This window comes from Mirounga leonina, unplaced genomic scaffold, assembly GCF_011800145.1.
Source record: "Mirounga leonina isolate KUSES-001 unplaced genomic scaffold, KU_Mleo_1.0 Mir_104, whole genome shotgun sequence".
Taxonomy (NCBI): domain Eukaryota; kingdom Metazoa; phylum Chordata; class Mammalia; order Carnivora; family Phocidae; genus Mirounga; species Mirounga leonina.
The window spans coordinates 17,010,555-17,033,645 of NW_023270231.1; the positions used below are offsets into that span (position 1 = coordinate 17,010,555).

The 23,091-nt window shown below is 41.4% G+C and overlaps 1 protein-coding gene across 4 annotated transcripts in view; it reads left to right on the top strand.

Annotated features, from left to right (window-relative positions):
• The first annotated feature begins 2,084 nt into the window (after positions 1–2,084).
• CREBRF (CREB3 regulatory factor) overlaps positions 2,085–23,091 on the top strand; it is a 55,111-nt gene continuing 34,104 nt past the window's right edge. Inside the window, exons 1-2 of one of the 4 annotated variants that reach the window (XM_035014479.1) lie at positions 2,085–2,201; positions 21,996–22,211. Coding sequence is in view for 2 of the 4 variants with exons in the window: in XM_035014461.1 (XP_034870352.1) it covers positions 22,189–22,197 (9 nt within the window). In the remaining 2 variants the exon portion in view is untranslated. Of the gene's footprint in view, positions 2,202–3,103; positions 3,735–21,995; positions 22,212–23,091 lie in introns of those variants that run through there. The other 3 variants (XM_035014461.1, XM_035014469.1, XM_035014486.1) reach the window with 3 other exon arrangements.

Below are 23,091 nucleotides of genomic sequence, written 5' to 3' on the forward strand. Positions count from 1 at the left end.
TGGAAGAGCTAGCCATCTGCTGGAGTTTTCCCAAACATAGTCTTACAAGAAAGGATAGTCTGTAACGTATTCACGGGGATTTAATGCAGGAATCGAATATGAACTAGTAAGAGGAAACTGGCTCAAACTTCCCAAGCCAGTTTTTCTTTTGGTGTTTCAAACTCCAGTCGATATGGAAAATTAGAATGTGGTATGTTAGACTTAAAAAAATAATGATAATCCTGCTGCTTCCTGCGCAGTAGGGAAAATACTCCTTCACTGGGTACTGAGACCCTAAGGCATTTTGAAGGATGCAGAGGTGAGATTTACTTTACTTTCCCCTTAGGTATCTACGTATACCCACCTATTAATACTGTTTACAAAAGTATTATTTTAGTGGCTGTTAAACTGCTAAAGTCTAGAATTATCCTTACTTGCTATTTAGCTTACAGTACATCTTCTAAATGATGTCTTTGAAACAATCTAATAATACTGTCATTCATTAAATGCTCACTATATGTGACATGCTGTGGTAAGTGCTTTATATGAATTTTTCCACTCAATTCTTACATCAACCCCATGAGGTACTTACAGAGGAGCCTCACAGAAGTTAAGGAATTTGTGCTGGTTAACACGTGGTAGAGCAAAGATTCAAATCCAGGCTGTTATTCAACCAGTATTTAATGACTGCCTATGTGGCAGGCATGAAAGGTAGAGGAGCAACAGCAGGGCTAATCCCTGCCTTTTTTTTTTTTTTTTTAAAGATTTTATTTATTTATTTGAGAGAGAGAGCACATGAGAGGGGGGAGGGTCAGAGGGAGAAGCAGACTCCCTGCCGAGCAGGGAGCCCGATGCGGGACTCGATCCCGGGACTCCAGGATCATGACCTGAGCCGAAGGCAGTCCCTTAACCAACTGAGCCACCCAGGCGCCCTAATCCCTGCCTTCTTGAAGCTTATTATCTTTAGAAGTCTTTCTGATTCCAAAGTCCATGGTTTTGACATTAACATTATACTACTTCCCTAGGTCTGTGCAAAGGAGAGCCACGATTTCTAAGGCAATAACTCCTAAGAGAAATTTCTGTTCTCCAATCCTCCTTTCTCTATGCTTACTAAAGTCATATTTCTGTTCTGTGCTCAGAAGGTAAATTCTGTGCCCTTAAGTATAAAGAGCAGTCTGGGAGCACAGGCTGTGGCAACAGACCTGGGTTCCGGGCCCTGCTGGTTCATTTACTAGCTGCCTGACCTTGAGCGAGTAATCCCTATGAGCCTTAATTTCCCCGTCTGCAAAAATCGGTATACTACACTACCATTGCGTGTACCTGTAGGATTAACTAAGTAAGATGATGAGCCCACCACATAGTACACGTTCCGTAGCAAAGGGTCGCAGTTGTTATTAATAGGATTAGGGAACACAGGGAAACCTCGGGTACATGTGTTATGACGGTTTGTTTGTCTAGGCGCTTCTAGTAGCATTCTGTTTGTATAGTTGTGTACAGGTATTTCTCTTAAAGGTGCACGCAATCTGACTGATCCCCATGTCTGGGGCTTACGTAGGCAATAAATACTAGTTGAATGAACGAGTGACTGAAGGCAAGGTCAGTGTCAGCGAATTAAGAGGTTCAGATGTGGAGGACATACGTAAAACAGAAAGTTGACACAATCCCTCTCTTTAGTCAATGCCCTCGGTTCCCGTAGCCCCCTTCGAGTTTCACTGAAGTTAGAATGTAAATGCAAATGGCCATAAACGTAAATATAAATGGATATAGGGACACTTCGGCCCTCACCGTGTAGTTGTGAGATCAGATAAAACGCTGGCTGGGAAAGCTTTTGTAAACGAACCGCCTCTACAAACGTGAGTGTGGCTCTGTATCAAAGACGGCCCACGCCCACGTTGCAGTGGCAGGCGCCGAGCCCCCGCTCCGCCCCCTCTTCCTGGTTTTTCCCGGCAATCCGCCCCTCCGACGTCATGTGACAGGGGTGCCCAGCCGGGACGAGCTCCTGATTGGCCGGGTTGCAGAACACCTCCCGATTGGCCGGAGGCCGGCGGGCCCCCGCCTCCCTCCTCCTCCTCGCCGCGGCCCACGTGAGGGGGGCGAGTCACGCGATTTCCGGGAACCCGTCAGGAAGGACATAAACAAAACAAACCGAGGCAGCATGGAGAGGGGCCGCGGCCCCTGCAGCGGAACGGGACCCAGCCCCTGAGCCGCCCTCACACCTACAGGTGAGCTCCGCTGCTCTCCGCCTGGAGCCCGCAGGGGCCTGGGCTGGGGGACTAGCCGGGCGGGGGGCGGAGGAGGGCCGCTGGCCTACGAGGCAGCAGCGCCGGGGCTCTGAGCCGGGCCGGCGCGGGGCGGCCGGGACCAGGGCCGAGTCTGGGGGCGCGCGGGCCTCAGGTTGCCGCCTGCCGGTCACGGGGTCTCCGGCTCCCCTCCCCCACCCCCGGCCCGGGACGGTTATATAAAAGCGCGGGGCGGCTGTAGAGGGGACCCACGGGTGGGCGGCAGGCTAGGCCAGGGGTGGGCAACGCCAGGCGTTTGCCCTGCCAGGCCGTCCGGCCCTTCACTGCTGCCTCGGAGCCCGGGGCAGTGGCTGCCGGCAACCGGCCTGTCAGAGAAGCTAGCGGGTGGGAGGGGCCGGGGAAGGGAGGGGAGGCGAGGCTGGCGGGGGAGGAGAGAGAGGGGCGTGTGAGGAAGGGCCGGGGCCACGAAGGTTGGAACCGGGCAGGCTGGAGACGAGGAAGCGCTGGCTGGGGGTGGGGGGGGGATCCAAGCAGGGGTGTCTCTGGGGTAGCCGCTCCCCCTTCCCGTCTCCGCCCCAGAGACGGGCGAGAGGGGCCTCCCTCCGGGATTTGTTTATATGTCTTCTCAAAGCAGCTTGAAGCGGCTCGTAGGCGGAGCCCTCAGCGCGGAGTGGCAGGCCGTGCCGCCCAATGGGATAGGCGGATGGAGGCTGCTGCGCCAATGGACGTGGGGGAGGCGGTGCCGCGGGCCCCCCCAATTGCTTAGGCTGTACCGGGGGTGGGCCGGGTGGAGCGGCCATGTTAGATGGGAGGGGACCGGTGGTGGTGGGTCACAGAGAGGGGAGGAGACAGGGCAAAGGGCGAGGGAGCCGGGCCGGGGGCGTTTCGGGTGTCCGAAGGCGAGTCCGATCGGACCAGGAAGTAGCTCAGGGGAGCCAGACCCCGACCCATCGCTCTCCCCTCCCGAGCAAAGGAGGCAGGGAAGTACCGAGGGCAGTCTAGCCGCCCCTGGGGGTGGTTCCAGGGACTAGATGGAGCTCAATCTCTGGATTCTCCCTCTTTCTCGGCCCTACCCTTCCTGACAAACACGGCCGCCAAACCCTGTAATTGCTCTCCTCTAACCCAAGAAAACAAACCTTTTTTGCTGTTTCTGAGTGGGCTTGAGCCTTAAGACTACCTTAAGGTACTTGGATAGCTAGCGGTCTGAATTTCGGCACAAGGCCTCACATAGAGGGAGGCAGTGAGGAGGAAGTTCTGCTTTTCTGGATTTTGCACAGAAAACCAGGACTAGAAAAAGCCGAGAAAGTTAAGAGCTGGGTGGGGTTTCCATTTTTTCATCAGGGTACCTTCTAAAGATCGCCCTCGCACTTTCTAGCCCTAGTCCTAGTAGTAATTTGCTCCTCCTGTTTACATAAATTTGTAGCTCACGTGAATCAAGTTCATAAGAAAAGTGAGCCTTGAGAAAATTATAAATTTGAAGGTTCTTTAGGACTTTGTCTTGTGAATATTCTGCAGGTGAGGAATAGGATCAAAATTTGACATTTCTTCTTAAAAAGCAGAAAATAAGATTTTTATGTAAATTTGGTAATCTGTGGTAAACTGGTTGTCACTGATTGTACTTTTAAATATTTTTTTCCCCATTTTCTTTTCATCCAAAATAGCTGGGAAAACACCAAAGATGAAGGGGAAATGGTATGAGTAATTAGAAAATCAGTTATTTTACTTTGTTTTCTGATTATTTTGGCATCCTGTCAGCCTTATTAAATGCTTGATTTAGCTTTATGTTATCATCACCTTGCAAACTGTGACTGCACTGGTATTGTCAAGGGTACCAGGCTGTTTGTTGATGCACTTTGGTTAAGCATTTAGGGTATCATGCAGAGGCCATTCAGGAGTTGACTGTATTTAGTTAGGAATTTGCATTATCTATTTTGTTAACCGGAGAAAAATAATAATCGGTAAATAAATGATTTGTCGATTTCTGTATTGTTTTGACGTACTTGACTCAGTTCTGTTAAGAATGATATGTATAAATATAATTCCTGATTTTTTATAGACCAGTTCTTAAATATAACTTTTACAGCAAATAAAAGTATTAGTTTATTATTTATTGATTTTTCTTAAGAATGGCAAAGAGAGGCGCCTGGCTAGCTCAGTTGGTAGAGTATACAACTCTTGATCTCTGGTGGTGAGTTCAAGCACCTCACTGGACCTAGGGCTTACTTTAAAAAATAAAATGAGAATGGCAAATAGATCCAAGACTTACTTGGGTGTAATTCTTTTATATGACTTATATACCAGCTTTGGAATTTTTAGACTAGTAAGCATAGAAGAGGCTAAATACATCCAGAAGGAGAGATTTTGGATGTTCCACTTACCATTCCATTCTCTGTCATGATATAGTCTTAGACTATATGGTAGTTGGTTTACTAGTTCACTCTGTGTGGATTCTTGGATGCCAGTTTAAGGACTGAAAGAATAACTTGTAGAGTTCCATGGTGGTGGTTAACAATACAAGTGACCGTGAAAGTACAATGAGTTTGTATGTTTATTAATGTAGCACAGTTTTCAAAAAGAGTTAAACTAAATCCACCAGTTGCTTTTAAAGTATAGTTTGTAGTCAGGATTGACAATTATATGACTTGGAATTAATCAGCAGAGGTTTGTTTCCCTGTGGGTTTTGGCTTGGATGTTTGGGAGAAAAATTCTCTTTCATTGTATTCAGTAGTTCATCTTCCAGGGTAGATAAACTCTTAGGCTAGACATAATTTGTCAGGTCATTAGTCTGATGATTTTAAGATAGAGGTTGACAGGAATTTTTCTGTTCACGGTCAAATAGTAAATATTTAGCTTTGTGGGCCATGTAGTCTCTGTCTCAGCTCTGCAAATTGTAGCATGAAAACAACCATAGATAACATGTTTGGGGCTGTATTCTAATAAAATTTATTTACAAGAATTGGCTGTGGTTGAAGGTTGTAGTTTGTTTATCAACCCCTGTCCTAAGACATCAGTCACTGGGTTTTAATTACTTAGATGTAAAGATATTGCAGAATATGTAAACATGCACGTCAGGTAGTAATTTGAGCACTTGCAGAATGTACATTATATCTTGCCCTGAAGAATTTTTAGAATAAGAGCACAGGGTAGCATTGTACTCTATATTTTTATTTCATTTGCTAATAGATGTTTTCCTGGAAAAAAAAAAAAAAGAAGCTTTATTTTTTTACTTTTTTAAAGTAGGCTCCACATCCAGTGTGGAGCCCAACATGGGGCTAGAACACATGACCCTAACATCAGGACCTGAGCAGAGATCAAGAGTCAGATTCTTAATCCACTGAGCCATCCAGGTGCCCCTGAAAAGATGTTTTAAAGCAAATGTTGGAATATTAAGTCCTATTTATTTTAGAGATACATTCTGATTGAAAAGTTTTGGCTTTTTAAGATATTACACCTAAGAACCTTAATATAGTCAAGGGTATGGTCCTATTGAGGTCTGAAAGTGCATCTAGTGTATCACTCCTAACAAAACTGTTTGCAGCTGTTTGAAGACATGTTAGTCAGATGAGTAAATACTTAACCCTCTGAGTTCTTATATGTATCGTGCAGTTAATTTGGAAGCCATACCGGTGGTGCCATTGCCTGAGATGTTTGTAGAATGACCTAAATAGGGTAGGATACTTTTTCAAACAAGATCCCAAAAGATACAGGTTGCTACCCCTCCCATTCCTTGGAAAATGTGAAGTGGTGCTAAGTGCCCACTGAAGTGGAGATGCTAAAACCCTAAAAATATTACATAGGCAAATACTTAATTTTTTTCATGGGTAGCTTTTTCTTTGTTTCTATGCAGTTATTTCTCCAGTTTGGTTGACTTGAACTGGGTTTTAAGTGCAAGAATGACAGTTGAGAAAGGAGAATATATTGACCTCTTAGAACGGAAAAGCATCATGTGGCCTGTAATCTTGTTTCTAGTTCTAGTTAGCCTACTATTTGGCTGGGTGACTGTGGGTAATTCAGTTTATTAATTTGTAGTGGGAGAGATTAATGATGTTTTCTATCTCATAGTGGGATATTGGGAAGGTGTCTGTTATTGTATTCTCAAGCTCTTGTACTTTGAATATGCTAATACTTCCAGCTGCTTAGAACCACCTCTCAAATCTCTATTCAGTTTTCTTTTTCATAGTTTAATGACCTCTCAGTTTATCTTTATTAGCACTTGTACCACAGTATAGTATTTACCCATTTATGTCATCTACCTGGTGAGCAACTTGAGGTCAGAGTCTGCCTCTTTATTTTTATATCCCCAGTCCCTCACTCTGTGCCTGTCACCTTTTAGTGCTTCTGAACTTCCTAAATAAATGAATGCATTGCTAAAAACTGCTTATCTGGAAGGCAATAAGTCAGTCTACTATTAGTAGAGATGTTGGGCTTAGTTGGAAGGGAGGAATTAATCACCATCTGCTGAAACAAAAAGCCTTCATTTAAAAATTGACCCTTTTGAGAAAGTTTATGGAAAAGCTATTTTGATGATGTCTAAAAATCCCTTTCTTTCGTTAATTTTTTTCAGATACATTCCATTAGTTAGATTTGTTGAATATTCCTTCTAAGCATGCCCAGACAGACAGACAGACACACACACACACATACACAACCTGTGCTTTTTCCTTTGGATTTGTCAGTAGCAGTTGGCACACTTGGATCTCTGCGTGTTTGGCAAATGTGAGTGGAACCTCTTATTTCTTAGAGGTTTGGGACAATTATTCATCTGTATAGCAGTGTTTCTCATCTTGGGGAAGTACTGTAAAGTCATTCTTGTTAATAAGTCTGATTCACCACAGTGGGGAGGGCTAGACATGGAGAGAATTTGTTGCAGGGAGCTGCAGTGGTACTTGGTGACTGCACTACCATCCCACTGTATTGCTAGCCAAGCCTTGTATGCTTTTTTACCAGTTCATGACCTTTCTAACAAAATCTATATTGGAACTCTCCTCCCCAAACAACTTCTTAAATCACTCATCTTCCCACTAATTCCCAGCAACTCTGTTCATCCTGCTATTCTGTCCTTTTAACACCACACCTACTTTTACATCTTTCGTTACAAAGTCATGTTTTACTTATTTATCTTTGGGTATTGTTGACATTGACAGTTTCCCATGAAAGCATTATGAGCTTGCTGATTTTGTGTCCTCCAGTTCTTGTACATATATTTTCTTTAGTTTATAATGTTCTGCCTTTGAGAGTTTAAGGTGCTTTTATTTTTATTTTAGAGAGGAATTTCCATCTTTGCTACACACTATTCCTGATGCAGTTTGCCTTCTGTTTTATATTTTTGCCATTCAACAGAAATTTAAAGCATTACAAAAATAAAACTTTAAGGAAAGGTCCTTGATGGTATGGGGAGAAACTAGCGGTAGGGTGCCTGTACTCTTGTTCAAAAGATTCACTATAGAAATCCTTTAAACAGCAAGGCTTTTAGCTTCCTACTTGTGTTTTATAAGGTGTATAAAATTTCTTACTTGTAAAGGACTTTACAGTTTTGTGAAATGCTTGTTAGTAAGGGTTTTCATCCTAACTATTGAATCCTCTACTAGAGTTGCCCATAGACTAATAGAGGAAACAAGACCTTGCAGTTTAACAGTAGGATAATTTTTAGAACAACATGTTCTGAAAATACAGAAGAGGGACTACTAACTCTGCCTGAGAAAGTTGGAGGAAAGTTGGAGAAGCTTCACAGAAAAGGTCCATTTGAACTGGGTTTTGAAGACCAGTGAAGGAAGCATTCTGCGTCCAGTCAAGGAGGTATAAAAGGTATATGCGGGGCACCTGGCTGGCTCAGTTGGTGGAGCACGTGACTCTTGATCTCGGGGTCATGAGTTTGAGCCCCACATTGGGCATAGAGCCTACTTAAAAAAGAAAATAAAAGATGTATGTGATGTGTGGGGCGGGCTTGGATATGAGAAGGCTTCACCTAAGACAGGGCCACGGAGAGGGGATAGATGGAGGAGGAGACTACTTGGAGTGAGATTTAGGAGGAAAGGGCTTTTTTTCTTCTACTTCTACTTCTCTTGGGCCTGCTCTATGCTGTCAGGTCTCTGGTCCCTTCACTTTGTGGCTTTGACTTTGATTAGATGGTCTCTTTTCCCATAGTTTTTGGTTTTTCTTTTAGTCCTTCATCGAGGTCTGACACACCTCTTCTCTCTTGTAATCCATCAGTACCAAGATACCTTTTATTCTGACCTAATGTGTCCCTTGCCTTTATCTCACCTCCTTGCTTCCATCCCTTTCTTTATTCCCTTTGGGTTTCTTTCCCCCCTTCTTTTGACTTTTTTTATTTATTTTTTTTAAGATTTTATTTATTTATTTGTCAGAGTGCGTGCACAAGCAGGGCAAGCGGCAGGCAGAGGCAGAGGGAGAAGCAGGCTCCCCACTGAGCAGGGAGCCCCATGCGGGACTCGATTCCAGGACCCTGGGATCACGACCTGAGCTGAAGGCAGATGCCTAGCCAACTGAGCCACCCAGGCGTCCCTTGACTCTACTTTTCCTCTTCATTTTGCTTTATTTAAAAACAAAACAAAAACATTCTTTCGCACTATCTGCTTCTTTGCATTTGAACAGCAACCAATGTCTGAGTTGATTCCCTTTTGGGAAATCTTGGGAGATCAGCTTGGCTTTGACACCTTTCCAAGTACTAATTATCCATCTCTATGAATTTCCTTTTATGAAGCATTTTCCTTTGTATTCAGAGATGCCATTTGTCATAGGCTATAGTGCAGAATATAACCACTTATATGCTGTGTTTTCTACTTAAAACTGTTCTATGACAAGATTCAATTCAAATCTCACCTTTTCTTGAAGCTTTCCCAAACTTACCCAGGTAAAGATGGTAGTTCTCTTCTCTGTAGTTTTATAGTGTTTTCTAAACACCTCAGCTTTACTGAGGTATAATTTACGTAAAATAAAATTTACCTAACTTTTAGTTTTGACAAATCTATGCAGTCATCTGACTACCTCTACAGTCATGATATGGAACATTTCCATCACCGCAAAAAGTTCCCTCATGGCCCTGCTTCACCCCTGGCCCCAATCACTGATCTACTTCCTATCACTGTAGTTTTGTCTTTCCTGGAATTTCATTTAAACGCAGTCATAGAATGTGTTGTCTTTTGAGTCTGATCGCTTTTAATGTTAATAATGCTTTTGAGATTTCATGTCATTTCGAGTATCAGTTGAGTACTTGTTATTGTATGGATATACCACAATCCATCCATTTTGGGTTTGTTTCCAGATTTTAGGCCATTGTGAGTAAAGCTACTATAAACATTCATGTACAGGTGTTTTTAAATACCTCTCTTATCATTATCTTTTATTTGGAGGTCCAGTTGCAGAATGCTTAAGAGTGAAAGACCTGAAGCTAACTGTATTCTCAAACAGGCTTTTTGCTAGTGCTGTGGTTTTTAACAGCATCTCATCTGTCAGCTTAGGCACCTCATCTGTAAAATGGAACTGGTGGGGATTGGAGCAAGCTGGGGAGCATAGGCCAGGTTAAAGGGGTAATTCATTTCAGTTCGAGTGATTCAGGTGATGTTGCTGGGAATATGTACCCAGTGATTTTCTTTTTCCCCAAGACAGTGGCATTTGTTAACAAGACTCAGAAATTTTATATGAAATCTCCAATTTAAATGCTGGCATTTAAAATTTAATTTTTTAAAAACACCAGTGAGTGAGCCGAACAAAACCCATATGTAGGCATTGATTTGTGGCTGCAGTCCAGTTTGGGGCCTTTACTTTAAACCTTCAGTTAACTTTGTGTTTCCTTTTAAAATGTTTATAGTCCTGGTAGAGTGAACTTGTTGGGACTTTGCTACCTAATAGCTTAGCATAATAACTTGCTGGTTGTCCAACCTCCCAAGTTAAAAAACTAAACTAATGAATTACTATAAACGAATTTTATTCTTTCCTCTGCTAAGAGGGATATAAGAATTCTGAGTGTCTGATGGGAGGGTGGGATCAAGTTCTTGTTACTCTTTGTACTTCTCCTCTGATAGCTGCTGATTCTATTCGTAGTTGTTTTCCCAGCAATTGGGGTAGTCCATCTCCTTTGTTTGGTTTATTCTGAATCCTGTTGAGACAAGTATAGTATAAACTGTGTATTTGTATTTATTAGAAACTGTATAAGGTGTTGTGGATATAAAGATAAATTTTGTGTAAGTCCATTCCCTTGGGTTACCCAGAATCTCTGGTGAAGCCAGTATAACTAACTATAAAAAAGAGATAAGCTGTATGTAATGGTTTGAACAATTAGAGCAATCATCTCTCTGAAGAAGCCCTTTCCCCTTGTAATTTACTTGCCAAGTCTTTTTTTTTTAAGATTTTTTTTTTTAAAAAAGATTTATTTATTTATTTATTTATTTGACAGAGAGAGAGATAGCGAGAGCAGGAACACAAGCAGGGGGAGTGGGAGAGCGAGAAGCAGGCTTCTTGCCGAGCAGGGAGCCTGATGTGGGACTCGATTCCAGGACCCCAGGATCATGACCTGAGCCGAAGGCAGACGCTTAACGACTGAGCCACCCAGGCGCCCTTAAGATTTTTTTTTTTTTTTTTTAATTTTTAAGTAATTTCTACACCCAATGTGGGGCTTGGGCTCACAACCCTAAGATCAAGAGTCACCTGCTCCATGGACTGAACCAGCCAGGCGCCCCTACTTGCCAATTCTTTATTGTGTACAGAGATGACTAGTTTGAAGCTTTATGAATTACTTTGTGAATCCAAAGATTCTTTTGCTGATTAAACCAGCATAATTGACATTGACCCTCATGAAGCCAGGGTAGGGATGTTAAATGACCTGTGTTGCCTGCAGATCCCTTATCTACCCTAGTTCCAAGCGTTGCGTTTTTGTGATAATGAAATGCGAAATTTAGACAATCTAGGATTCTGAGTTGAGTTCAGGTTTATACTTTCACTAGCTGCAACCCTCCAGGAACATCTTATAACAAAAAAGGAATCTTAGGATAAAAAGTAGCCACAATTTATTGAGTTATCTGTTTTGTGTCAGGGCACATATTGTGAGTCACAAAATCCCTGAAAAGTAAAACGGGGAATTCTTGTATTTACAAATAAAAGAAGGCAAGTAATAATCTGGAATAAAATTCCAAATACTTATAAAGCAGAACCTTTTGTCTTTTTTTTTTTTTTAAAGATTTATTTATTCATTTGGGAGAGCGAGAATGAGAGAGAGTACATGAGAGGGGTAAGGGTCAGAGGGAGAAGCAGGCTCCTCACTGAGCAGGGAGCCCGATGCGGGACTCAGTCCCAGGACTCCAGGATCATAACCTGAGCCGAAGGCAGTCGCCCAACCAACTGAGCCACCCAGGCTCCCCCAGAACTTTTTATCTTGAATCTAGAGATTGCTTCTCACAGAGCAAGCCTTTAGGAGTGTTAGAGCCAAAGAGGCAGCCAACCTTTCTCAGTGTTGAAATAAATGATTGCAAAACTGTATTCAAAACCTCTTTGTAGCCTAATGCCCAAAACCCCTGTACCAGCTGTTCTATAGCCCTGTGTCAGTGGTATAGCCCATTTCACACAATAGGAAGGAATTTGAGGAGGATTTCAAAATTGTATATATTCTTGCTACTTTTGGAAGAGTGTCAAATCTGGGAAAGGAGGGAGGAGACAAAGTTTGAGGAAGAACCTACATCTCTGATAATAGGAGTGCTGAAGTTGTTAGGATACACAGAGTGTCTGGGGACAGCTATTCCCCTGGAATCTTGCAGTATGGCTCAAATGTGTTTGCCTGCACCACTGTCTGTTTCTATGCTGCTGCCTTTAAGCCTGCTGTTCCCTTTTTACATTTTTCAGAAACTAAATGATTCTTTAAATTTCAGTGTTTAATCTGCATAAAATATTTTGTTTTAATTAAAATGGGGGTGGGGAGAGAAAGAACAGTGTAACCTGTATCAGTCCAGTGCCTGGATTCAGTTGGCTTCAATACATTTTAATCCTACTCCCTCTTCTGCCCTCTCCTCACTAGACAAGAATTCTCTCTAGTCTTCAGAATTTACTGAAATTCAAATAATACTTTTCCTGGAAGTGTAAAAAAAACACTCAGGAGGGGCGCCTGGGTGGCTCGGTTGAGCGACTGCCTTCGGCTCAGGTCATGATCCTGGAGTCCCGGGATCGAGTCCCGCATCGGGCTCCCTGCTCGGCGGGGAGTCTGCTTCTCCCTCTGACCCTCCCCCCTCTCATGTGCTCTCTCTCTCTCTCAAATAAATAAATAAATAAAAATCTTAAAAAAAAAAACAAAAAAAAAACCTCAGGAGTACAATTTTAAATATTTTTATTATATGATACTGTAGTGGTTCAAGACTCAAATTAACAAGCTAACTACTAAATAATTTCAGAGCACATAAAAGATGCTCGATAAATATACAGTTGACCTTTGAACAACATGGGGGGTTAGGGGGCACTGACCCTCTCTCCCCTCATACAGTTGAAACTTGTGTATAACTTTTGACTCTCCCCAAACTTAACTACTAATAGCCTGCTGTTCACCAGAAGGGTTATTGAGAACATAAACAGTTGATTAACACATATTTGTACGTTATGTATATTATATATTGTACTCTTACAATAAAGTAAGCTGGAGAAAATATTAAGAAAATCATAAGAGAACATACATGTACAGTACTAATACCGTACTTATGAAAAAAATCCACATACAAGTGGACCCACACTGTTCAAACTTATTATCCAAGGGTATTCTAAATGACTGACTTCTTTGCAGGGTCCTCTTTGTATATGAAGAAAGTTGCAGCTCTGACTCCTGATCCAGAAGGACCTGTGGTCTTAGGGGATTTCCCATTCCTTGTCAGTCAACTCTTGTGTGGATGCCTGTGCTGGGCAAGGCATTGCTTTTGACACTGTAGCGAAACAGAGATGAGAGATAATGGTTGTTCCCAAAAGACTTTACAGTCTGGCAGTAGAGACAAGGAATTAGGGAGGAGGAAAAGAAAAACCAGTGTGAGCAAAGGCATGAAAGGCCAGAGCCTCACTGTTGGAAATTCTGAGTGCAGTGAAGTGTGATTATAAGTACCTCAAGGATTTGGTGAAATTGTAAGATCAAGCTGATATTAGTGTTATAGAACAGTAGTGGAAGATGCGATTGGAAAGATAGTTTCATTGTGTCTGAATATTTTGAGCATTATCCAAGAAATCTGTGGGAGTTGCTGAAAACTTATGGTCATAGTGCTAATACCAAGTGGTGGTTTAGGGAGAAAATAGAACATAAGAACTTGGTGGGGGCGGCGGCTGGCGACAGGAAGATCTGTAAGGCAGCTATTGGAATGGTAAATCTAAAATGATGAGGCCCAACTAAAGGATTGAGAAAGTGGGAGGGGCAAAGACGAACAGATGCATGTGTGCTAGGTACAAGATAAGTTGTCAGTATATCTTTGCTAAAGAGAACTGGCATGATTTAACAAAGAATCAGGGAGGAGAAAGAAAAGAGTCCGTATTGAGATGAGTGTTCCATGCCTGGATGTCTGAGAATGACGGTACTACTGACAGAATGGAAATGTTTGAAGAGGGAGGTGGCATGTTGTGTCTCAGGTCATGGGATGTGAGTGAACATGGAAATACCTGGTTCTCAGATGGTAAGGCTCATGCATTCATGCGTTTAGACTGAAGATACAGATTTGGGAGTCCTCTGGAGAAGAGGCACTGCAAGTAGGGATGGTCTCTATAATGATGGGTTTGCACAGAGGCATTTACTGAATGATCGCAGATAAATCTCTTATCTTTATTGAACTTTTTTATTAATGTAAAAATGGTTGGACAGAGGGTAGGGGATGGCAGTTATGCTAATATGTACCCTAACTACTTCACCAAGTTGTTTTATCAAATGACAGGGCATAGCAATGTGCTTGTAATCTATAAACAGTGATACAAATATAAACTGTGAATATTTTGTTGCCAGTGGTAACCAGATGTGACTGGGGTTAGAAATACATTCTTTGGTTCTGTCTAAACCTGTCCCATGCTCTTACTCTTGTGCTCTGAACAACTTAATTGACATGTATCAATGCTGCAGAAAGCCCTTAATATCTTATAATTGATAGTTTTCAGAAATAAAAAGTAGTTCTTCCTGTTCAGCTCACATTGATCCAGACTCCTATTTTAATGGTCTTTTTCATTCCCAAAGGGTTTTTTGGGTTTTTTTTAAAGATTTTATTTATTTATTTGACAGAGAGATAGAGAGTACAAGTAGGCAGAGAGGCAGACAGAGGGAGAGGGAAAAGCAGGCTCTCCGCTGAGCAGGGAGCCCGATGCGGGACTCGATCCCAGGACCCTGGGATCATGACCTAAGCCGAAGGCAGACGCTTAACCGACTGAGCCACCTAGGCGCCCCCGTTCCCAAAGGGTTTTAACTAAGCCTCCTATATGTTTCTCTGTAGGCGAAAGATTAAAATTTGGCAGAAATCTTTGGAAAGGAATGGAATAAAATTCTCAGAGGTCTTGTGTCTTCCTCCAAGATTGCATTCTAAGGAGAGAGATATTTGAGATTCAGTATCTTTTCTTAGCTCCTCAGGATTCTTAGTAAAATGAAATTATTTTGTTTAATTAAATGTGGCAAACCTAACTCAACCCCCATATTTTTAAAACTCTCTGAGTGTGAGGATAAAAAGGGACTATTGTATTGACCCAGGGATAAAGAGTCCACAAAGTGGTATAGTAAAAGGATCGTATCTGCTTATAGGGTCATGATGAGTACTGTTTGGCTAGGAAAATGATCTTTTCTCACCCAATCTGAGGGAAAAGATAAGTCTTCTTTCTCGTTAGCCTCCTCTTTTCTTCAAGACCAGCAGCCACAGGGTTTGGAAAATAAATAATGGGGGTCTTTTGCTAATAATTCCAGACATAAACTATAATCATCTAGTTTGAAGTGTACTTACTTGTCTTCTATATTTTGGAGTCCAGAGAACTGCTGTTGAAGGGTAGAGAATAGCAATTCACCTGAAGTTGTGTTCACAGGATTTATATCACATACTTAAGGGAGAATGTGGCTTCCACCATTCACCCAGTGTGTTCCTTGTGTGAGCAGCATATGCTTCCTCAGTGGTTTGGGAATTTGCGGGTCTCTGATTTCTGCTGTGCCATGAAACAGGTAGTGGCTTGATTCAGTAAACATCTGAAGAACTATTTTGTACAGTAGAACTATTTTGCTTACTATTTTGCTGCACAGTTTTCAGAAGGAAAGGAATTGTTGAGTGGGACATACGAAGTCTGGCAGGATGGATGGAATGTGGCTGACGGGTCCTGGTCTGCTAAGGAGCTTGGGCAAACTCATAACTGTCTTTCTTGCCAAATGGGAACCTCATGGGCTATATATACATGATGTATAAACCTAAATTACCAAGTCAGTGGTCCTTCATCCCTTCCCTCCCCTCTCTTCCCTTTTTTTCATCTTTACTTGGGGATTAAGCCTCAGGGGAAATAACTTATTTAAGTTAGAGGGTCAGGACAGTTACCACATCTTAGAACTGTGGATCTGGTACAGTTTAAAGACAATAGAGAGAGAACCCAGGAACTCTGCACACATGAAAGAAAGGAGGAGCATGAACCAGCAAAGATTAGGAAAGAACAAAATAAACCATAGTATATGAATTATATAACGGTATAAATGTGTTGGAGTTTCTTACCTCAAAAATTTTTAAAAATACTTTTCATTGTAAAATTTTTCCATTTAGACCATTTTTAAATGTACAGTTCAGTGGCATTAAGTACATTGACAATCTTGTGTAACTATTTCTAGAACATTTTCCTCATCCTAGACAGAAACTCTGCCCACTAAACAGTAACTCTCCCGGCGTCTGGTAACCTCTATTCTACTTTCTGTTCCATGAGTTTGCCTGTTCTTGTACCTCATATAAGTGGGATTATTGTAATATTTGTCCTTTCGTATCTGGTTTATTTCACTCAGCGTAATGTTTTTAAGGTTCATCCATGATCAGAATTTCATTCCTTTTTATGGCTGAATAATGTTCCATTGTATGAATTACTATATTTTGTTTATCCATTCATCTGTTGATGGCCACTAGGGTTGTTTCCGCCTTTTGACTATTGTGAATAACGTAAGCTGTGTATATGGGTGTGTATGTATCTGTTTGAGTCCCTGCTTTCAGTTCTTTTGGGTATATATCCAGATGTGGAATTGCTGGATCATATGGTAATTCCATGTTTGACTTTGTGTGGAACTGCTAAAGATTCCCAGCTGCACCACTTTGCATTCCTACCAGCATTGCACAAGGGTTCCAGTTTTTCCATATCCTCCTCAATATCCTCAACTTGTTATTTTCCATTTTTTGGATAATAACCATCCTAATGGGTGTGTCAAAAAACTTTTTAACATCTACTCTGATGAATGTTGTATGACTCAAAAGTGCTACTTACTATTGTGAGGAGCCAGTTCCCTTGAGTCAACTAAAAGGGAACAGTGCCCTAAGCCAGTGGCATATAAAAGGGGAGGTGTAGGGATTTGGGCCATCATATATATAGTATCTGCTTTTTCATAAGACATTTTCATTTATATTGGTTTATATTTTTCAACCTTTGAAAAATATATGGACTCTCAGGAATCAGCTGAAACCCTCAGGTTCAGAAGAGGCAAAATTTAGGGGCTCTTGGATGTGTGTAGGCTGCCTGGCACTCCAGTCAGCTCTTGGGTTTGGCTTTCAAAGTTTGGATTAGTGGTTTAAGCAGTCCCAGGGATGAGCTTTTGGTAAAAGTCCTTTGGCCTTACCTATTGGTGATTTACCTTACTTCACCTTTTGCCTTGCTTAATGTACATAGTAAGCCTCAACATATTTTCAAGTAGAGAACCAAAAAACCAGGGTAGGACCTGGTTAAAAAAAAAAAAAAGCTATGAAAGATATTGAGCCGTGGCCATCTTCAAGTGATACCATTACTGCTCATAAATCAGTCATTTACTCCATATCATTTGTAGGAGGGGAAAGCTTTTCCTCTCTTCCCTTCTAGGTTCTAGGTTCTTTGGCTGGTCTGATATAAATAAATTGACACAAGACAGATGAACAGAAGAAAAACAAATTTTAATTTTATATGTATGGGACCTCATCAAAATACGAGATTCAAAGAAGTGACCAAAGCAGGCAACTTTTATACCTTTTAGACAAAGAAACAATAAATCTGTTAAGAGTTGACAAAGATGTTTGGGCTTAGGGTAGCAAATTAATGAAGAAATAAGGTTTATTTATATAGCCTTCTTGGCCCTGAATTGCCTATCTCTGGCAGTAAGGATGCTTTCTATCTCCCAGGTGCAGGGAGGGTACCTCTCACATGGGGAAATTTATTTTTTGCTTTCAGGAGGACAGAGGAAGTTCGGAGTGTCTTTCTTGCACTAGCTCTTTCTTGAGTAACTTCAATTAAAAATAGTATGTGAGGGCGGCATATTGGGGCAGCCTGCCCTGAACCCACACATTGCTTCAGAGAGCTAGTTTTCTGTTAATAGAGTATTTTCCTGTGCCTAGGAGCTGTTGTTGAATAGTTTTGAATGAGCCCAGGTACAGAAAATCTGTTGGCAAATATTTCTGATGGACAACAGTCTTCTTTCCCTTGAAAAACCCACAAAACTGTATTGAGAACTGATGAGCCAGAGCTGCGAAAAAAAGGAATTCTTGGGGTGCCTGGGTGGCTCAGTTGTCCTGGGATAGGGTCCCGTGTCAGGCTCTCTGCTCAGCGGGGAGTCTGCTTCTCCCTCTCCCTCTCCTTCTGTGTGTGCTCTCTCTCAAGTAAATAAGAATCTTTGGGGGGGAAAAAAGGAATTCCTAACTAGGAAGTTGATTTAGCCTTTCCTTTAGGGTGTTGTGGGTTTTTTGTCGTCGTTTTTAATAACACTAGTCTTGGTCTGCTTGAGGGCAGGGTAGAGGACTTTAGGATCAAGTAAGTTTGGGAAATGGTATCTGCTCTAGTTACCTATTGGTGATTTACAATGCACATTAGTACCTAGCACCTTAAAGTTTGCAAGAAGCCCTACATAGAATCAATGTATCAGTTTTATTTAATGTGGTGTTTTCCAAACCTCATAACCCTTTTATTGAGTAACCATTTAACATTCCTTGGAACAAATATTTCTTAGGTTACACATTGGGAAATTAGACCATTGCTTTTAATGTACATAACTTTAATATCAAAACTGTGAGTAAAATATGGGTATTCTTAAGCCCAAAGAAGTGTGAAGGCATCCTGAAGAGCAAGTTGTTACACCTTCCTCTTGTTATTTGGCCATCTAAACATCAATATACCCTTTGTATATGGCTCCCTGGTATAGGAGATGATTTGGGAGCAGTGTATCATTATGGAAGATTCTGTGCAATAGTAATTACTGTAGAACCTTTATTATTTTTTCTTTACACTTTTGGGTGGTGAATTTTGTTGTTCATGGTCGTTTCACAATAAATGTTTGGAATGGTACCAAGAATTTTGGAAAATGGGTGCAAAACTGTGGGGATAAAGATAATTGGTTGTGACCTTGGGTCATTAGTTTCAGAGAATGAAAAGACCTTCTACTGCTTGGGGTAAAATTGGCCCTTCACCCTTCCTGTTTGCTGCTACTGAAAGACTGGGAAAAGCAATTAAGGACCTTTAACTATCCCAGGAGGATGTGCTCAACTCTTAACATGATGGGTACCCTCTCTTTGGGAAATGGTGTCTTTAAAACATTCAGCCTTGCTGCCGGTAGCTGTCACAGATGTTAAGTTTCTGAGATGGACTAGCTGTGGAACAAAGGAAAGCATTGGCAAAATATACCTGTTGATAATAATCACCTTTCAGATTTATTTTATTAGTATATCCTAATTTAATATCTCATTAAATTCTCATAACATCCCTGTTATAGTTAAAGGAGAATAATTGTCATTCCTCAGTGGGGTGCTAAGGCATAAATTTAAATAACTTCTCAGATTCATAAGACTGCTTAGTTTTAATTATGGGATCAAAACTGGATTCCAGGTCTCCTGTCAAGTTCTCCAAACAAGTGCTCTTTTTGCTAACTGCATTGACAACCTAGTTTTGATGTCAAGTGTTTAAATAAAATTAAAAAAAAAAGTTTCTCCTGCTATGTAAAAGTACTCCTATGAAACCTTTCGTAAGCTGAAATGGCGTAAAGTGGAGAAGCACTTACCATTAATTATGTGGAAAATTTTTGAGCATTCCCAGGCCATAAAATAACCTCTTATAGGATTTTCTGATACCTTAGGATACATCTTGCTAATGCATGCACAAAATAAATCGAGATAAAGCACAGATGTTCACAGATGCAGTTCAGAACTGTGGCAACTTGGTACTGAGATGCTGAGTGGTTCCTGGGGAAGGAGCTGGGTGGGGTACCTGCTGCTGTGCTTGAGTTGTGTTTGTTTCTGTAAGGGCCCAATGGACAACAAACGCTTAACACTATTTTCACCTATTTTCATAAAAACACAAATCCTCTTTGGATTTCCTTCAGTTAGCAAAAACAGGTACCAGTGTAGGTCTTTGTAAAAGCGAAGTGGTGTAACATGAACTTCAAAAAGTGAGATTACCTCTGTTTGCATTTGTATTTTATGGTTTTATGGCTTAGAAGATTCGGTGGCTAGGAAACTAGTAGTATTAGTAGTATTGTTTTCTTTCTAGAAATGAGAAAGAGGCTTAGAAAGATTGACCTACCCAGTGTTATATAGTTTGCAAATGAGAGCTGCAACTAGAACTTAGCCCTTTTTGGTCCACGGTTTTCCCTGATAAACCAAGCTGTCGGTAGATGGTGTCTTTAGCTGATGGCAATAAGTATTTGTTTAATAGAACTTAATCTTTTCTCGAGTCTTCAGCCCTGTTGCTTAGTAACGGTAAACTTAAGATTTTAGAGAATATCACACTTTTCTCCCAGATCCAGGTTATAGACCAGGATTATACTGACCCACTTCATTGAATGCATCACTTGAATCATACACCTTTTTGGAGTTGGAAGTAACAGGTCCAGAAAAGGCAGCTGATGAGGGTGCCCAGATGGCTCAGTCAGTTAAGCAACCGACTCTGGATTTCAGCTCAGGTCATGATCTCAGGGTTGTGAGATCGAGCCCCGCATCGCTAAGATTCTCTCTCTCCTTCTCCTTCTCCCTCTGCCCCTCCCCACCCCAAGAAGGAAGGAAGGAAGGGAAAGAGAAAGAAAAGAAAGAAAGAAAAAAAAGGGCAACTGACCTTGTTTCTCACAGGAATCAAGGGAAGAATTAGGACTGAGATTATATATCAGCAGTAGGATCAAGGCATGAGGCCACATAAGGAGGAACTGGACCAGAACTGACCTTTTGTCAGGAGCCTAGACTATAGCATGGGATTGCAATGCATAGTTAATTCTGTTCATAGGCCCAGGCTCGGCACTTAATGGTGTTTCCTAGGCTAGAAACGGCAAGGTAGGAATGACAGCCCACCAGAGGGGAGAGCCCAGCAAAGATCCAGGAAATACAAATGGTTGTCAATTTTTACTAATCTAATTAAGTGGAACAGCTATTGAATCTCTGGTTGACAGTCTCTTACTTGTTCTGCAGAGGCCTTTGAAATTGATGTAATGTACCACTCTAACCCTCTAGTCCAGATGTGTTAAGTATGGAGCAGCTCAGCTTAAATTGGTTCAATCTAAGAAAGGATATTGCAACTAGACTGAATGACAGCAAGGTGTTGAGTGCAGGACAGTGGTTCTCAAATTTTAGGGAGAGTCAGAATCACCTAGAGCGCTTGTTAAAACATATAACTGGGAGAAACACTCCTAGAGTTTTTGCTTTAGTTGGTCTGGGCTGGAGCCCAAAATTTTGCAGTTGTAACACAATCCAAGTTGATGCTGATGCTTATGGTCTTGGGATCACACTTTGAGGACCACTGATGTAGGAAAAGATGATGAAGTGGGTATAGCTGTTTAGACCCCCTTAATTGAGGCCTTCACAGAGGAGGGAAAAGGGAATTAACATTTAAATTTAAGGCTCTACCACAGTTAAGACTCTCTGCCAGGTGATTTGCAATCATTATTTAACCCTTGCAACCCCTCTGCAGGGTATTTTCCTATTTCCCCCCAGCATAAACATGTTAAAAACTTACTGGAATAATTTTTTTTTTTTTTAAGATCTTATTTATTTGTTGGAGAGAGCACAAGCTGGGGGAGCAGCAGGCAGAGGGAGAAGCAGGCTCCCCACTGAGCAAGGAGCCCTATGGGGACTTGATCCCAGGACTCTGGGATCATGACCTGAGCCAAAGGCAGACGCTTAACTGACTGAGCCACCCAGGCAACCTCCATTGTTGACTTTTATGTATTCTTTACTCTTCTTGTAGATTTATAAGAGATATAAAATGTAGATTAATTTTACAGTAATGATTATACAATAGATGGAATTAAATGTTGTGACATATTTTCTCATACAGAACATAAAGTGAATGGGAGCTTTACTTTAACATTAGATACAGTAGATCTTTCAGATGTATTTCAGGAAAAGATAGGCCTCAGTTAATTTTGTCAGGGCGTTGTTGTTGTCTTTTTTTTAATGTTGCCAATTGGTTATTGACCTATCCTTTTTTAGAAACAAAGAGAGGAATGGTGAATTTCAGGATAGTCAGTACTAAGAAATGACCAAATTCTTGAGATTGCAACTATAAGACTCCTTTAAAGTGTTCTTTGTTAATGTCATTTTTGAAAGGTCAACTTGTTTTTAATGGTGCTCAGTGAAGTTACTTTGTGTTGTTGTTTGACAGATTCACACAGAACTATTAAAAAATAAATAAAAAGCAGTGATCCAAGCATTTGAATTGAAGACATTCTGGGAAAACCTGCCATTTATTGTGAAAATCGTCTTTGATCGTGAAATTAAAAGTAAAGCTGGAAAAGAATTTACAAACGAGGAAAAAAAAAAGTTTGGGATCGGACTCACAGGATCTGGGCTTGGAAATGCCTCAGGTAAATCATACAGAGTAGGTGCAAAGTTTTATATTTTCCCACTGCAGAAAGCCAGTATTCTTGGTTCTGTAAGTTCTCTGAATCTTAACACAACTTGACAAACTCCCATTTTAAGACATTTTCTATTTCCTCCTTTGCTACAGCTTTGAAATTTAATGAGCTTGACACGGGAAACATGGTGAATGAAAAGTTGGTTAGAAGGGGGACAGATCTGCTGGCTGTAGGTGGGCTCACCCAACTCCCCTGAAAATTAATCTGCCACAGAAAGCCCACGTCCATCTCCTTGTCTACTTCTTCTTCTTTTTTTTTAAAGATTTTATTTATTTTTTAGAGAGCGAGCGAGCGAGAAACAGCATGAGAGGGGAGAGGGTCAGAGGGAGAAGCAGGCTCCCCGCTGAGCCGGGAGCCCGATGTGGGACTCGATCCCAGGGTCCTGGGATCATGACCTGAGCCCAAGGCAGACGCTTAACCATCTGAGCCACCCAGGCGCCCTCCTTGTCTACTTCTTGTTTCCCAGTTATTCCTTTCCATTTATGCCTTTTGAATTCAAAAGTAGTTAAGAGGAAATGGTGAGAGATTTCAACATTTCTCTCTTTCATACATACACATATACTCAAAAAAGATTATTGAGAATGATCAAATCTATTTATATTATGGTGACTACTTTGAATTGATCAGTCCTGGTTTGAGGCAATCTCTGAAATAATAAAAGAAGCCCTGTGTGTCCCCACTGCACATCCAGACTTCTTCCTGTCCTCCTCCAGTGGTTAGCTCTTACCCCTTTCTCTCTTTGGGTTCAGTGCTGAGGAGAAACCTAGAAATAAGAAGGAGGGCAGGGACTCTTAAGTGGCTTCAGGTAGGGCCAAGTAGAATTATGCCTTGAGCACAGAAAAT